At 44.9% G+C, this 17,364-nt stretch overlaps 1 protein-coding gene and 2 pseudogenes across 1 annotated transcript; 1 reads left to right on the forward strand and 2 right to left on the reverse strand.

The window, feature by feature from the left end:
- Positions 1-2,163: 2,163 nt before the first annotated feature.
- LOC117192889 (esterase-6-like) lies at positions 2,164-4,176 on the reverse strand. Its single transcript, XM_033397633.1, has 6 exons — positions 3,979-4,176; positions 3,780-3,923; positions 3,598-3,721; positions 3,360-3,545; positions 2,460-3,304; positions 2,164-2,388 (listed from the first exon to the last, which is right to left on the reverse strand). The coding sequence occupies exons 1-6, from the start codon at positions 4,174-4,176 to the stop codon at positions 2,338-2,340; spliced, it is 1,548 nt and encodes a 515-aa protein (XP_033253524.1). The 3' UTR covers positions 2,164-2,337.
- A 121-nt stretch (positions 4,177-4,297) lies between these two features.
- Positions 4,298-10,799, reverse strand: LOC117185849 (annotated as a pseudogene).
- A 483-nt stretch (positions 10,800-11,282) lies between these two features.
- Positions 11,283-13,973, forward strand: LOC117193101 (annotated as a pseudogene).
- The last annotated feature ends 3,391 nt before the right edge of the window (positions 13,974-17,364 follow it).

Consider the following 17,364-nt stretch of genomic DNA (forward strand, 5'->3'; position numbering starts at 1 on the left):
GAGGCTTTCGACGAGTACAAGCGTAGGAGTTCAGGAGTAAGCGAGTCTCTAGACGTGTATACGGGCTGCTGAGCGGTGCGATATGTAGGGAACCAAGAAAGAATAAAGTGAAATGTAACGAATATAACAGAAACATAGCCTGCCCACCAACAATCTAGACACTAGGGAACCTGGAGGCCCGGGGCTTTATCTTCTCTGCCCTTCCTCACGCCTCTTGCCCGAGTCTGTGTGATTCTATCCAGTAGTTCGTAGCCCGACAGGATCCTGAGGCCGCTGTCCGGCGATTGCCTAGGCGTTCTCGGTGACACCTGTCGGCGTTCCCTCCGCATGATTCCCTCCAGTAGTTTGTGACCCCGCAGGATCCCGAGGCCGCTATCCGACGATCGTCTAAGCGCTCCCGGTGACGCCTGTTGGTGTATCGCCTGATCCCCATAGTTCCCTGGGTCCCGAAGGGGCTGTCCGGCGATTGCCTAAGCCCTCTCGGCGATACCTGCCCTGTATGACAGTAATATTTAGCCCGATAGTGTCCCGTGAGTGCTATCCGGCGATTGCCTAGGCACTCTCGGCGATATGCGTCGGTACTCCCGTATTCGTAGTAATTCTTAGTTCGGCGGTGTCCCGTAAGTGCTATCCGGCGATTGCCTAGGCACTCTTGGCGATGCTTGCCGGTATCCCCGACACTCGTAGTAATTCTTAGTTCTACAGTGTCCCGTAAGTGCTATCCGGCGATTGCCTAGGCACTCTTGGCGATGCCTGTCGATATCCCTGACTCCCGTAGTAATTCTTAGTTCGACAGTGTCCCGTAAGTGCTATCCGGCGATTGCCTAGGCACTCTCGGCGATGCTTGTCGATATCCCTGACCCCCGTAGTAATTCTTTGGCCGACAGGGTCCCGTAAGTACCGTCCGGCGATAGCCTAGGTACTCTCGGCGATACTTGTCGGTGTTTCCGCATAGCAAAGTCCCCTTTTCCGCGTCGTAGTAATTCTTAGGCCGACAGGGTCGCGTAAGTACTGTCCGGCGATAGCCTAGGTACTCTCGGCGATACTTGTCGGTATTTCCGCATAGCAAAGTCCCCCTTTCCGCGTCGTAGTAATTCTTAGGCCGACAGGGTCCCGTAAGTACCGTCCGGCGATAGCCTAGGTACTCTCGGCGATACTTGTCGGTATTTCCGCATAGCAAAGTCCCCCCTTTCCGCGTCGTAGTAATTCTTAGGCCGACAGGGTCGCGTAAGTACCGTCCGGCGATAGCCTAGGTACTCTCGGCGATACTTGTCGGTATTTCCGCATAGCAAAGTCCCCCTTTCCGCGTCGTAGTAATTCTTAGGCCGACAGGGTCCCGAAAGTACCGTCCGGCGATAGCCTAGGTACTCTCGGCGATACTTGTCGGAATTTCCGCATAGCAATTTCCGCATAGCAAAGTCCCCCCTTTCCGCGTCGTAGTAATTCTTAGGCCGACAGGGTCGCGTAAGTACCGTCCGGCGATAGCCTAGGTACTCTCGGCGATACTTGTCGGTATTTCCGCATAGCAAAGTCCCCCCTTTCCGCGTCGTAGTAATTCTTAGGCCGACAGGGTCGCGTAAGTACCGTCCGGCGATAGCCTAGGTACTCTCGGCGATACTTGTCGGTATTTCCGCATAGCAAAGTCCCCCTTTCCGCGTCGTAGTAATTCTTAGGCGAACAGGGTCCCGTAAGTACCGTCCGGCGATTGCCTAGGCACTCTCGGCGATGCTTGTCGATATCCCTGACCCCCGTAGTAATTCTTAGTTCGACAGTGTTCGTAAGTGCTATCCGGCGATTTCCTAGGCACTCTCGGCGATGCTTGTCGATATACCCGACCCTCGTAGTAATTCTTAGGCCGACAGGGTCACGTAAGTACTGTCGGTACTCTCGGCGATGCCTGTCGGTATTATCGCATAGTAAAGACCTCCGTATTGATTCTGAGTTCGGTGGGGTTCTGAAGGCGCAATTCGGCGATAACCTGAGTGCTCTCGGTAAAACCAACTGCCACGTCCCACGCTACGATCGCTCCCGTCCGCGGGACTGCTGCCCCGTCCCCATCGTCGGTCCGAAATACGGAGTCCCGGCAAATTATAAATATTACTGTAATTTCGACCCTGGAGTACTCTGAGATATGAACCCCAGCCCAGGATCGCTTCCTTACAGTAGTATTCAAATTTGTAGCTTTATGTTATGTTAACCTTGAAGAAATCGGTGCGCGAACTGGATTCTCAGAAAAACAACCTTTTCCATATTGGATAGGCTGGCAATTGGACATCCTTCAGTATGTCTTCCTTGTAGTTGCCAATGGTGCCACCAAAATGGACATAGCTGCACATCTCATGATCCGTGAAATCCGAAGCTTTGCAGTATGTGCCACTGTGGAAGATCCTAAATCAGGGAACAGCAAATATAACATATAGCTTAGAAGCTCTTTCATAGAAAATGGAATAAAACCTCACCTCAAAGTCCACCATCAATGAGGTCACTCGTTTAATGACCACAGCATCCTCCGAATCCTTGGGATAGTCCTCGACAATAGCCGGAAACCGTATGGCGTGCAGGGCATCGTCCATGTGGGCAGTACCGACTCCATACTCCACCGATGAACCACTAAACAGCGGCGAGAGGGTGCGCAGACCACGGTACTCGAAAATGTATAAGGAAAGCGGATTCTCCTGAAGATTGGCGTAGCTCGCATATGTGTAGGCCGACTCGTAGAGCGGATAGTAAAACCCAAAGTCGCCCGAGATCTCGGCCAGCGGCACGAGTGTATCGTTGCTAATGGTCTCTCCCTCGAATCCATAGGCGTCTAAGATTTCCCGCACAACCTGAGGCGATGTGCCGTCAGGCAAATGCAAAATTTGTGAAAAACGCTCCAAGAAGCGCTCGTTGAGCTCCGTCCGCAGGTTTTGATTGTCGAAGACGTGCAGAAGGGCAAGAGAACCCTCTCCGGACCTCGAATTGATGCCCAGCAGCCAGGGGACCTGGTTGATGCGTCCCTCAAGGTGAGCCTGCACCGGATCCTCGGTGAAGGAGGCTTCCGGACATCCAACCGGCTCGACGACTGGTGTTTTGCTGATGAAGGGAAAGTTTTCCCAGACTTTTAGGGAATCTACCGCGGTGAGCAGCTTAATGGGATCCAGCTCTCGCAGAGCTTGGGCCAGGTCCTTGGTGCTCAAGATCTCCACATTTTCGATGCCTGTCACATCAGCAATTTGCATCGCCTGGGCCAGAGGATCCCTGTTTATCTTCAATAATGGTGATAGAATGGTGCCATCCAAGGACATGGCTCGTTGAAAGAGTCCTAGAGAGAAGAAAAGAGTTAAGCGAGAGTCAAATGATTGTACAGTGAAGCCCACCGTTTGAGCTGGGGCTGAGCATGTGATATTGGGCCGACATCCCTCCCGCACTGTGGCCAAAGATCGTCACCAGCTGGGGATCCCCTCCAAAGTCGCCGATGTGCTGCTGCACCCATTTTATGGCCAGGCGCTGATCCTTTAAAGCGAAATTTCCCGGCATATTTGTATCGCCAGTGCTTAGGAATTCTGCAAGAGATCCTCTCTTCAAACTGTTGACAATTACTCCCTCAGAGCTCACCTAATGGGCCCAGGCGATAAGGTACGCTGACCATGATCACCTGCTCCGTAAGAACCGCAGAACCGCTGAGGTAAGCCCCAGAATGGATATATACCATGACTGGCAAGGGATTTCTATCGCGTCTCTATGAATGGAATGAAAGTTAGTTGAAATCTGCCTTTCCGTTGCACATTAACCGTAACTTTTGGCCTGTAGACATTCAGATAAAGGCAATCTTCTACGCCCGAAACTGGCCATTTCTCGACAAAGTAGTTTCTCTGCAGGCAACTGTCCTTGGCTGTTTCTGCATCAAAGATGCCCTCCCAGGCAATGGCAGGAACTGGGTTCTAGATTGGTATACATTATTATGTTAAAATTATAAAAGGACTGTCCTGAACTTACCCTGAGTCGGAGGGAATCCACAGGAGGCTGGGCGAATGGTATTCCCATGAAGGCCTCGAACTCCTCGCCCTGATATCCTGGCATTTGTGTGCCCCTGAGGCAGCCCAGATCCTTCAGAATCGCATCTAAAGAATCGCCGGTAACCGAAAGCCAGCAGAAAGCTAGAGTCAGTAGAGCTCCAGACCAGAGCAGGCACATTTTGGTTTCATGTACGGGCAGCCAGTGCGGCTCCCTTTTATAGAAAAACTTAACCGAACACACTAGGATACAATAATCTCAATCTCATGTCGCCAAGCTTCCCAAAAAATAATTCCTGCTATTTTCAAATCTTAAAAAACATTGTATTGATTCTGTATTTAAAGTACAAAAGGCAAACAGTCGCTGCCCACCAAAGCAGATCGTATGTAAAATACATATCAAGAGTGCATTTTCCTATGGCCTAAACACGCATTCAATTGAGCTTAACAATTAAGAGATACAATTACTTTAGTACTTGAGTGTAATGACTCTATAACTAGTGAATGAATTCAACTAACAATGAACAAAAGGTGCGGAAATTGTCTATACGTGAAGCCTAGGAACCGTAACCATTTGTAAATCTAATAAGACGCTCGATATTGATCTCAGATAGCTGTCAGACTGCGACGCTGTGAGGCAGTTAGATCTGGATGCCACATGTCCAGGATGAGGACCAGCCGAGGGCGAGTGCCATTGTGCCAGGCCTCGTGCTCGAAGCTGTCATCAAAGATGATTAGTTCGCCTTCGCGCCAGGTTCTAAAAGGTAAAATCAAATGAGATTTTGATGGCGAAAAGCTTCCATTTCCACTAACCTTTCCTGCTCTGCCACTCGAAGTGAGGTTCGCTCTGGCTCTGGAGCCACCAGCGTGAGATGCGCTCTCAAGCGGCAATTGGTGGGCCAACAATGCGGCCACACATGCGTCTCTGCCTGCATCACACTGAACTTCACTTGTCCCCGTCGACAGCCGCTGGATTCGGGGAACTCTTTCAGCAGACTACAGGTGATGGGAGCCCGTTGGCAGTTCTTCTAATAAGCTGCCCCTTCGCGAAGAGCTCGAACTGCTGCCAGATGCCCATGTGGCGCAGATTCTCCGTTTCATCTTCGAAGTAGGCGCGATGGCTGAGGAGGGCCAAGGCCTCCTCACGGATGGATATGCAGTTGTGCTGTAGTTTCCTTAACTGCGAGTTGTAGCCCGTCTCCGAGGGTTGCCAAAAGGGTTGAGCTCTCAGCTTGGGCTCATTGTACAGCGATCTCTGATAGACTCTGACGAATAATCCCCTAGCCACGCCCTGTCTGTGCACTTCCACAGCCTCTGGCTGTCTGGACAAACGTTGGAGCGTTTCTCCCAGGGCGAGGTAGAAGTAAGCCTCCTGTGTGCCATCTGCCTTTGACTCTATGACTGGATCTGCTGGCCAGAGCTTCAAGGTTTCAGCTGCCACAAGCTTCACCTGGCGCATGCTGCAAGCAATCTTGTGAGATTAAAGCCGGAATAGGATTTGGGCTTGAACCTTAGCTCACCTACTTATTGGCCGTTAGGTGGGTGAAAGAGAGTTGATTGCGCAGTCGCGGATCAGCAGGCAAAAGCTCGATGAGCAGCTCGTGAATGGCCACTGTTTGGTGATGATAACCTGGAGCAGAGACATCATGAGAAGATTTTTCAAGAAGAACAGCATCTCCAAAACTCACCCATGAATCGCAAATGCTCGATGCAGCGTTCTCCAGCAGAAAGAAACTCTCCATCGCTGGCCACCAGCTCGCCAAAGGCCAGATATCGTTTGTAGGAATCAATGGCCTCCAACAGTCGCTGGTTGCTGCGCTCCCTCTCTGCCAGGCGCTCCAAAAAGTGGGCACGGGCCAGATGGGACAAGGGCTCGTCGGCATAGTACTGGATGAGCGTGTTAAACGAGCGCAGGGCTTGGGCATAGTTCTTTGGGCGGCGATTAGTTCGCGGTTCGTCAGCCAAAACGCACACAAAGACGGGTTAGATAGGGTTCACAGGACATGCAATTAGTACAAAAATAATGAAGCTCATTAGAAGAGGAAACACAATTTTCAGAGGACTTCAGGGGAACATCCCCCAGGAGGCCCCCTCCAGTGGGTGTGTCTGGCTGGAGGAGGCCGCCATTGGTTGCGCCCAATTGAAAAGCTTTGACAAGAGGGTTTCCAACAAGCCAAATCTTACGTTTTGGATCTTATAAAGCTAAACAGTTAATAGATCTAATGACTAGCAAAGCAAACATGAAACTAAAGCTATGAAATGAGTTTGGTTTTGTGTGATTTAATGATTGTTGAGCCAGAGATATATCGAGAGATTCCTTGGGTTATTCCTTGGCACGAAGTCTTCAAATCTGTGACCTACCCCCCGGATCATTTCGGCATTGGCCTGACGCAGCTCCTGTTGAAACGAATCATCTGCGGCTGGAACCGGAACCGAAGCCGGAGCATCTGTGGTAGGATCCTTGGGTTTGATTTCTGGTTGGGTTAAAGATTGATTGGATTTGATGTTTATACAGTGCAATGAACAGTTCTTTGAACGGTTAGGGCCTAGACAGAGCTCCACCTTATACATATGAAGTGTTAGTGAGGCGTTTCTATTGATAGTAGGAGTAGGAGAAGTTCTTCACTTACGATCGGTTATGGATCAGATGGTGTGTCTTAAAGTAGAGTGTAGCTTATGGCCATGACTGAGATTATTTTAGAGTCTTAAACAATACGAGAGTATGTAGGATAAGTCAATGCAGTGGAGGACATCGACAGTCGAAGGCGATACTGTGTGAATTGTACATTTAGTAATTACGTGTCCAGGTTGGATCGTCGGAGTCCGGGTCGCTTTCGTACTCCTTAACCGGCAGACGGCCGTACTTGGCCTCCAGTCTGCTCATTAGATCGGCATCATCCACGTCGGATATCTCGTCCTCTTCCTCATCGGATATCTCGTCCTCCTCGTCTGTCTCTCCATCGTGTTCGTAATCCTCAATAGCCCCGTCCTCGTATTCCACATAAAGATCACTGAAGCCCGAAGGCTTTATTGGTTCGTTTGTCTCCTCTGGCTCCTTGTTCTTCGTTTCATCTGATGGTTCTGGCGATGACTTGTACATAGAGCTCATCTGCTCAAAGGTCTCGGACACATAGCTGGCCGACAATGCCACATCACCATCTCCATCACCGGCATCCTCTTCTTCGATGTCGCTGTCGATTTCCTCCTCGATTTCGATTTCCTCCTCGGAATATTCTTGTTTTTGTGATGGAATGTGATATTATACAAATTAATATTAATGGATACATTTTGGATCCTAACTAAAGACTTCAAGATCACTTCCAGCTGCAGCTAGAAATGATTTCGAAGCATCTTCGATAATCCGAAGTTCTGAATTGGGATATAAATGAGCTCTCCAACCATCGTCCAGCAGCGGAATCTCCTCCAGGTCGTCTGGTATCTGATCCTAGTCCGTGGCAATCGACAGGCGGCGCCTCATGATTGCCTCCGGTGGGGGCGGCTCGTCTTTGGCTACATTTTGGTCATCATAATGCGGATTAAACTATTACTAGACGGGCAACAACAAAGCCATACAGCAATTTCCATACATACATACATTGGTGGAAATAGTTAAACAGAGCTGTAACTACAATAAATTTACAAAATTAAAAAAAATCATAATCATAAATAATAAAGAAAGTGCAAAAGGTTAGCTCTGGCACCGATTTCTCAACGTATTTCGTTTAAAATAAAAGAAATTTGTATATTTTGAAAACCGAAAAGAGAGAAACCGAGAGCCGAGACTTTGTTTTAGCTCTGTTAATACGTCACAAATCGAATTGGAGACAGTGAGAGTGTTGTTGCCAATGGCTTTTGGTGGGTTAGAAAGGAAAGCGTCGCTTTGGTTACAAACTATCCGAACATACAGTCCTCAAGCAGATAGCCAGATAGAGAGATGCAGTAACATTGATTTTGGCGTGCTTTGGCAGAGATCACAGATCACAGAGCAGAGAGCAATGGAGGAGTAGGTCAAGCATTGAAGACTCAATTGTATTCGGACTTTTCCTGATCAATACAAGACGTGAAACTAAGGCAAGTGCAACGCCAACGCCAAATTTAACGGCAACTGTAAAATGATTCAGGTTTTAGTATCAGAGAACAAACAAGATTTGTTTTGCACTTTCTTGTACAATATTTTTTCTGTGTTTTGTGTGTGCGTGTTTGTAATAAGGTGGAGCAAGAGATGGTCTGTCAGTTCTTAACGTTCTAGGGCCTTAGGGACATCCGTTCACTGTTCCACTGGGTATCGCCTCAGAAAGGGACTCAACTTACGCGATGCTAACCAGGAAGAGCCCTCTTTCGGTTCTTCCTCATCATCGTCTTGTTTCTGCTCCTCGCTTTCGTCAAGGTCGGGTCTTCTCACTCGCCGCACCAGATCTTCGGATTCCTCATCGAGGGACTCAAAGTCGTCATCATCGTATTTGTCCTGCAGATCGTGTATCGAATATTAAACTTATTTTCAAAGAAATTGCTTTCTTTCACCTCATCATATTTATCAACTTTGACATATTTATATTGCCACATATTTGTGGCAGGGACCCTTTGTGCTTTCGATTGAACAGGCTCTTCGATCTCCTCCTCGTCAGCATCATCGTTGTCCTCCTCATCTTCCTGCAAGATGCCAGACAGATAGTTATCTAAGTGTTCAATATTTAAACAAAACTTAGACTCTACCTCATCCAATTTGGCTGTAGAAGGAGCTGGCTCCTGCGATTCTGCCACTTCTTCGGGTTCCTCTACATCGTACTCAGTGGTGGCTTCTGCGGTGGCCTCTGTGGTAGCCTCAACAGTGGCCTCTTCAACATTGTCTTCGTCTTCATCGTCATCTTCTGGATCTTCGGCGGTGATGTTTTCGCCAGCATTGTTATCCTCCTCTTCGTCGTCTTCTTCCTGCTCCTGCTCCTCCTGCTCCACCTCTTCTTCACCTTCTTCTTGCTCTTGCTCTGTGTCTTCTTCTTCTATTTCCTCCGAAATAGGTTCTTCTAAAAGAGAAACAGCTTTAAAAACATATGTATGCATTCTGTAATGCTTGGCCTACCTTCTTCTTCGTGATCGTCATGATCATCATCCTCTTCTTCCTCTTCTATTTCTTCCGAAAGGGGGTCTTCTAAAAGAGAAAAGGCTTTAAAAAGAGAGTTATGCATTAGTGTGTTCGGCCTACCTTCTTCATCGTGATCGTCATGATCGTCATGCTCATCCAAAGCCTCTCCAGAAGGTTTGTTTACGTCACGGGCATCATGCTCCCCTCGATGCTCGTCGACCAAACCATTAAAATAGTTTGAAAAGCGCGACTCAGATAACGGAGTGTCCACTAAAATATATTTTCATTAACCAAACAAGTATCATTTAGTGGTTTCTGGACTTACTATCTTCAAGGCCACGATTCTCCAAGATGATTAGGCCGACGAGGCCCAAGAGAACTGCCATCAGAGAGAAGAACATGATCTTGGCACACCAATTGCCACCGGTGTCGTGCTCGTGATGCACGTGCAAGTGTACATCGTCGTTTCCCATCTTCGTAATGTGGACGCCATGGGAAGACTCGTCGTCATCTGTGAGTTCGTGTGTGCGATTGCATGGTAGATAGACAAGCGGTTGATTTAGTAACAGAAAACCATTTAGGGGGTTGGAGAGGGTAGGACGACGGATGTGGTTATGGGATATGGGACGGAGGGGCTTTGGCTACCTTGAAAGCTGGACTGACGCAGAACAGTCACATCGCCGTCAGATTTGCAATTATCTAAACACAAAAAGTTAGTTACAATGAATGCCAAAGCTATTTAGAATGTACTACCCCGAAAACAGCTTCCCTCCTGGATTATTGTACCCGCAGAATTTCCCCCGCTTGTGTGACACCGGTATTACAATGCGGTAAGAGAGGGATTTGTTTATGCCTAAATATGTGCAATAATAAACAAAGAACCCGCCAGTCATGCTCTTGGGCAGATGGCCAAATAAAATTAAATTGCTTTACATATAATTTCGGTGTTTTTGTTGCACTGCCTGTCCAAAAAGAGAATCTTCTGTGGGTGTAATGGCCACAGACGAAACGGGAAGTGTCGTTCCGTGTCTTTGTGCAGCGCATTAACAGCGTTGGAATCATGAATTATGGTCGAGGTGATTTCTTACCCTCCCCCAGTTGTTAGTCTTTATAGATAAGCCGTGAGATAAGACCCGGGATAGCTCGGACAGAGTGAAAAATACAAGATAAAAGACAGAGCAGTCTCCACAAATAATTTCAAATTAAAATCTAAGCTAACCAACCCGAAATATTCAATGCCCTTTTCCTTTCTACGAGTCATAAAAGCCACACATAGACCCCCGCATATGTCCAATACATATACATATTTTTCTATAGTGGATCGGCACACGCATAGCGACAGAAACAGGCGAGATGTATAATTTTATATAATAGGGCAAAGTTATTTTTAAAGGCACTCGACAATATTATTTTGATAATAAAAGAAATGAACTGCTTGCTACGGTCTTAGCGGCGGCCGCAGGGAATTACCGCAGTGAACTTACCGCGTTTTCTGCGCTTATCCTTGCGCTTTCGCGGCTGCACATCCCCCGACATTTTCCTGGCCTGACACTAAATTTATGCCAATATGATGGGGGGAAATGTATGTTGTTTTGTGTCCAGATGTGTATAGGTGTCGTCGACGGCCACAAAGACCGGGCTGTCAGCGTTCCCGAACACGATCGCTGTACGTAACGAAATGCGAGCAGCTCGTAGTCGTTGGAAATTATTTATAAAATGTGCGCCGTTGCGTTTCGACGTTGCCAGACGTCCTGTGGATGGGAAAATATATATTGCAATAGTAAATTGCGTAAACTAAACTTGATTGTTCAAAAATACATTTGAGCCAACTTATTGTGTTGGTCCTTCAAGTTCCCAGCACAGTCGAACTGGGTGGCAGCTCTGTGTTCGAGGCGGTAAACAATTATTCAAATACGGCCAGGCTACCGGCTTAAGGAACCCCAGTAGAAAACACCAAGCAAGTGTAATATTCATTGATTTGCCCATAAATATCATTATTATTCCACTGTGTTCAACAAATAAAGAAATGTGACTGCATACACAACAAACCGCAGTTGTTCACCGGTTTAAAGAGAGGGGGGTTGAATGGGTTAGCTCGAATTTGTCATCGGCATTTTGGGTATATTTCGGTATATTTCTTCGGACTGACGGTATATTTTATGGATAAATCACACTGAACCCGAGCCGCAAAAAAAAAAAAGAAAATAAATACAGAAATTGGTTTTAGTGAGCTCTAACTGGGTTGTGGCGGGTCGTGTTGTTGAAAAACGTATAAGATCAAGGGCCCCCAGGGGTAGGGAGTAAAAGTAATGGCCGGCGACATGTCCATTGGCTGTTCAGCTTTGAAAAGGTCGAGCAAACTAAAGTCCTGCACCAGTGGGGGCGACACGGACTCCATGCACATAGCAGCCAACGATCGCATGGACAATGGCAGCGTAAAACAAGCCCCAGCACCGCCCCAGAACATGCGAGGTGGCCTCCGGGTGTACAAGATAGTCATCCTTGGGGATGGCGGTGTCGGAAAGTCGGGTAAGTTGGCTACCAGGCTCTGCAAAGTTATCACTGCGCATTTTGATTGTGGTTGCGAAAAATCAATAAATTATCTCAATTTCTTTTACGCTTTGTTTTGTCCGTCCCCCATCACTGCCCTCCCTCCACACGCACCATCGCCCCGACCACCCCCAATCCGTCTGTCTCGGCGCTTTCGTTCGGGCGTTCGGCTGAACCCTGCGCACTCGAACATCAGCTGTTACCCTGCAGTTCGTGAGCCACAGCTTCTTGGACTACCACGACCCGACCATTGGTGAGTGTGCTGCAGCATGCCGATAGACTTGAACTCGTTTGACTAATCCTTAAATGCTGCCGACTCGTTGCCGCAGAGGACTCGTACCAGCAACAGGCGGTCATCGACAACGAGGCCGCCCTGCTCGATATACTCGATACTGCCGGCCAGGTCGAGTTCACGGCCATGCGGGACCAATACATGCGCTGTGGGAAGGTTTCATCATCTGCTACTCAGTCACCGACCGCCACAGCTTCCAGGAGGCATCGGAGTACCGCAAACTGATTACCCGGGTGCGTTTGTCCGAAGAGATACCGCTGGTGCTGATTGCCAACAAGGTGGATCTGGAATCTCAGCGTCGCGTCACCACCGAGGAGGGCAAAAATCTGGCGAATCAGTTTGGCTGTCCGTTCTTTGAAACGTCCGCGGCACTACGCCACTACATCGACGAGGCGTTCTACACACTCGTCCGAGAGATCCGTCGCAAGGAGCAGCAGAAGGGCACCGACAGCAGCTCGGAGAAAATCCACACGCGCCACCGCAGCCGCTGGTGGCGCATACGCTCCATATTCGCCTTGGTATTCCGTCGTCGACGCAACTTGAACTAGACTGGGGGATAAAGCTGGGTAGGAGCTTTAGCTGGAGCCAGAAGAGTGCGTGCGCGTTAACAATTTCTTTGAATCAGTGCAATATTAACCAATGCGAGTAACCTTTTCTTTCTATGTGTCGCTATATACACGGATTGTATATAGCACAACCAATCCGCAGATTATATATCTACGATTATTTGTAATTGATCGAAGTTTCCAAAGGCAGAGGCAAAACCACAAGAATTTACCAATCGAGAGATAGAAGAAACTACATAATTATTGTTATGGCCACCGTGGAGAGGAAGAGGGTCGGTCGGTCAGTCGTTTATTTATTATTTGTTACAAACTATTTAACGTATTTGTTGTTGGCCAAACAAGCAAAGATAGGCGCAGCAAGCGGAGGTAGACGATAGAATATATCAATATGTTTAAGCACCGATCCAAAATGATACATATTAACAATGCACGTACATATGTTTTATGTAGTCAAAATAAAACAAATAACGTTGATTCCTAAGGCGAGGTGAGGTAGAATAGAAGCAGGCGTGACAGATTGGCTGGCAATTGGCAAAAGCAGCAAAAAGTAGACATGCATTCAAATTCAAGTTGAAGCAATGAGCTTCAATCTGAGGCTGAGACCGGACGAAGCAGAGCAACGCGAAACCAATAATCTTATAACAAATCGTGACACACCTGAGAGATCTGCATCCTAGCAAAGGACACACAAAGCACAACACAAGTGAGTGTGAATGCCAAGCGTTTCTGTCAGGGAAGTGGATGGATATTGGCAGAGAAAGTATTGATGGTGGATTTTAGAACTTATGTAATGCATGTATTACCCCAGCAGGACACGCGACACACACAAGCACACATTTAACTAATCGAATAAATGTTGAATTTAATGTATACTAATTCATATATACAGATATATATATATATATAAATCGATCGATCTACGATATAAGAATGTAAAACGCGGGAACATTTCAGAATGTGTGTTTGACCTGGAGCTTTGTTCAAATCCAAATCCAATCCAAATTGATAATGATATATATATATGATATACACCTAAATACACAGAGAGATAATGTATGTATGTAATTTAAGCCCAAGACAGCCGATTGAAATTGTTGTTTAAGTTTGAGAAATGTCTATGGTTTATATGTTTATTGTTAAGGACACGTGTTTACTTCTAAGTTTATTTATTATTAGTTTAACACATTTGTTAATTACTGTTTACACACAAAACAACTCCACCACGCAACACATCACGTTCTCTAAGCGTTCACCATGAGTTCCTCTCATACATGTTAATATTATTAACTATCATCACTACTACAGAAAACACTACACTACACAAATAACAGTTTTAAACGGCTTTAATTACTCCAACATTTGTTATGGAACCCACTTAAGCAGTTGAACGTTGGAACTACTCCATAACTACATATATATTGTTATTACAAATCCCCTCATGAAACGATTCGATGACTAATTTGTGTAAACCCGCCAACAACAAAAAAAAACGAGGGGGAACGTTGTGAGTTGCTGCGGACACCGCAACTCTACAGTTATACCCGAAACTAAGTCAGTATGGCTCTCCTCCGGCAGACGCCGCTAATATTAAACGACACGACAAAGAGTGCGTGCGCGAGACAGAAAATCAGTCTGAGCGTGACGTTGGGCGCTGCGTAGCCACTGCAAATTGATTTGTTCCTTTTGGCTATAAAAATGATCTGATCTAATTCAGATTCAGCAATCTGATAGATATGATCATTATCTATGATTCTGCGTTTTTAGTTTTCTTGTATCCTCAATATTATGGATGCAACAGTTTTTCGTCCTTTGTGGGGGCGGAAGGGGGTGGGGCGAAATTTTGAGATATACGTTATATAGTGAGATCTAACAGGAGTGCGGATATTAAATTTGGTTACTCTAGCGTTAATAGTCTCTGAGATTTGTGGATGCCCCAGATTTTCGTCCTTTGCAGGGGCGGAAGGGGATGTGGCGAAATTTTGACATAAAACGGTCAAGGTCCGATATCACAGGAGTGTGGATACGAAATTTGGTTGCTCTAGCTCTTATGGGTTCTGAGATCCTTGAACTCATATTTTGCAATTGGCAAAACCGACCATGAAACCTGTGTGTTAGAGAGAGACAGAGCGAGAAAGAATGAAATTGTTTTCTTGATTCTGGCTATAATAATTACACGATCTGGTTACTATATCCTGAAGATATAGTCATCCTCTACGATTCTGCGTTTTCAGTTTTCTCGTATCTTTGAATTTGTGGATGCCACAGATTTTTTCCCTTTGTGGGGGCGGAAGTGGGCGGGGCAAAGTTTTGAAATATTCTTATAGCAGTGACATATCACAGAAGTCTGGATCCAAAACATCGTTGCTCTAGCTCTTATAGTCTTTGAGCACTAGGCGCTGAAGGGAACGGACAGACGAACGGACGGACAGACGGACGGACGGACAGACAGACATGGCTCAATCGACTCGGCTATTGATGCTGATCAAGAATATTTATACTTTATGGGGTCGGAAACGATTCCTTCTGGACGTTACACACATCCACTTTTACCACAAATCTAATATACCCCAATACTCATTTTGAGTATCGGGTATAAAAAACAAAACACAACAATAGCCAACTTCACAAGCGATAAGCGCGTCATGGAATGCGGGTTAATCTAAAGAAAAAGCCAGCCTTGAACGCTTTCCCCCAACATCCTAGAAACTATACCTACATACGAGTTTGTATGTAACACCATCGTTCTGTCGTAGCTCTGGTCGTTTTGAAAACGGCCGACATGTTCCAGGAGCGTTGCGAGTAATTTTGGATTGTAATGCCCAAACAAATGAGAAACCAAAACCCTATTTTTATTCATAATGTTATATACATTTAAAATGTATTTAAAAAATGGAATACTAATGCACAATGGAAAAATAAAATATGAACAAAAAGAAATAAAGATTTTTGGAAACTCCCGTTAAAAGTACGACTTTCACTGGAATTTCACGAAATTTACATTCCCAACTAAAAGAGTTTTGAAGAATTCGAACATTCTCATTTAATCCATAATTGCAAGTTTAGCTGGAGGACGTCTATACGTACCACCTGAGCGATCTTCAATAAAACTCAAAATATGATTTGATTTTTGTATCCTTTTTGTATTTTTTATTTATTTTTTATATATGTAATATATGTATTTATATTAGTAAAATATTTTTACCTTTAATTATTCATTTCCATTTTGTTTTCTTCAAATTTTGTTTGATGATTTTCATTATTTTTCTAATTTGTTGTAAGGAATATTATGCAAAATGCACAATAGACTCTCGAAAAATTCTTTATTTTTTAAATAATCCTCATTTTCTCTTTCCTCTGACACGTTTCACATAATATTTTTTCATATTTTTGCTCTTTAAATTAACAACAAAAGACACCAAACGTCGGATTCGATTTTCGTAATCTCTGGTCAATATGCTTGTTTGGTTTTAGTTATCATTTCGTTTTAAATGTTCATATATGGAAATTATATAAATATAATTTTGGTAATCTGGTAAATGTGTGTTTTTTTATTTTATAGGAAGCAAAACTTTGAATGCACAAATTTACAAATTTACTTTCGACTCTGGTTTTCGATCTTAGTTTTTTTTTTGTTTCTTTGTATTTATTTTTGTTTTCTTTATTTATAAATTTAGTAAATTGTGTAATAGTAACTGTAGAAAATAGTAGCGTAGTTGCACTTATATAGAAAATATTCAGATTTATTCCTTTGCGGTTGCTTTTTTCTGTTGTTGCTGTAGAAAACGGCACTTTTCCCTTGAGTGTTCTTTTGTTTAAATATTTCCTGTGTGAGAAATTACACGATTGACGGTACAAAATACAAAAAGAGACATACACACATATATGCACTGTATATTTAGATGTATATATATTAATATATATATATATATGTGGTACTGGCATTTTATAAAATTATAAAATTTTCCTCATACATTTAATTTGGTAGCTTGTTGCATCGTTTTTTTTTTGTTTATATTTTTTTCAATTTGTTTTAATGCAAAATACAAATATTAAAAACTTTTCGCTCTGATTCCAGATTCCTGGGACTCAACCCACTCCCGAAAACTGAATTCATCTAATTTGTGGCTTACGTTTTAGTCAAATAATAAACATTAATCTTTTGTGTTGAAAATATCTTGTATCTTTTCTGTATGTGTTTGCTTGTAGTGTAGTTACGCTTTCATCGTTTATTGGCAGTTTCTGTGTCACTTGATAAAGTAGTTTTTGTGATAAGGGAACATAATAGATCATATTATCGCGTCTGACTGGACATTTCCAACTGATTCAACTTGCCACACCCTCGCACAAGCAGGCACTCAAGGCAACAGGGTCACAAAAAGCATCAAAGAACAGGGCAGGATAGGGGGTGAACAGAAACGGATGCAACTTGAATATGTATACATATATCGATATATATTTCTTGATTGTAGCCGCTCGACTGGATTGGTCGGTCTGCTGCCCTTGGGATATACAATTAATAATGCCATCGTTATTAATGTGGTTTTACTTCGGTTTATAACTACACTAAACTGTATATAAAATCAAATACGCATGGGACACACTCTGCCCCGGGTTCACTACGATTTGCTGCGTTAGTTGCTGGCGTTCTCCTGATGATCCATCCTCCAGCCGATGTTGTTTTTGTTGCTGTCGTTTTTTCTTTTTTTAAAAGGTGTGTGTTGTGTGTGTGGGTGTGTGGTGAGAGAGGGTGTGGTGTTTATGTGTGTTGTTGTTGCTGTTTTTGTTGTATTATGGTCATAGCTCGCAAACGACGGTCAACACTTTTTCCCTTTGCTGCCTCGTCACTGACAAAACCGAAAAAGACCACGAAGACACGGTCTC

Source organism: Drosophila miranda, assembly GCF_003369915.1.
Source record: "Drosophila miranda strain MSH22 chromosome Y unlocalized genomic scaffold, D.miranda_PacBio2.1 Contig_Y2_pilon, whole genome shotgun sequence".
Taxonomy (NCBI): domain Eukaryota; kingdom Metazoa; phylum Arthropoda; class Insecta; order Diptera; family Drosophilidae; genus Drosophila; species Drosophila miranda.

Excerpts from the sequence above, each read along its gene's own strand:
- LOC117192889 (XM_033397633.1), bottom strand. The coding sequence starts at position 4,176 with ATGTGCCTGCTCTGGTCTGGAGCTCTACTGACTCTAGCTTTCTGCTGG. Across the intron at positions 3,924-3,978 it reads TGGATTCCCTCCGACTCAGG|AACCCAGTTCCTGCCATTGC; the intron begins GTAAGTTCAGGA and ends ATACCAATCTAG. Across the intron at positions 3,546-3,597 it reads TTATCGCCTGGGCCCATTAG|AATTCCTAAGCACTGGCGAT; the intron begins GTGAGCTCTGAG and ends GATCTCTTGCAG.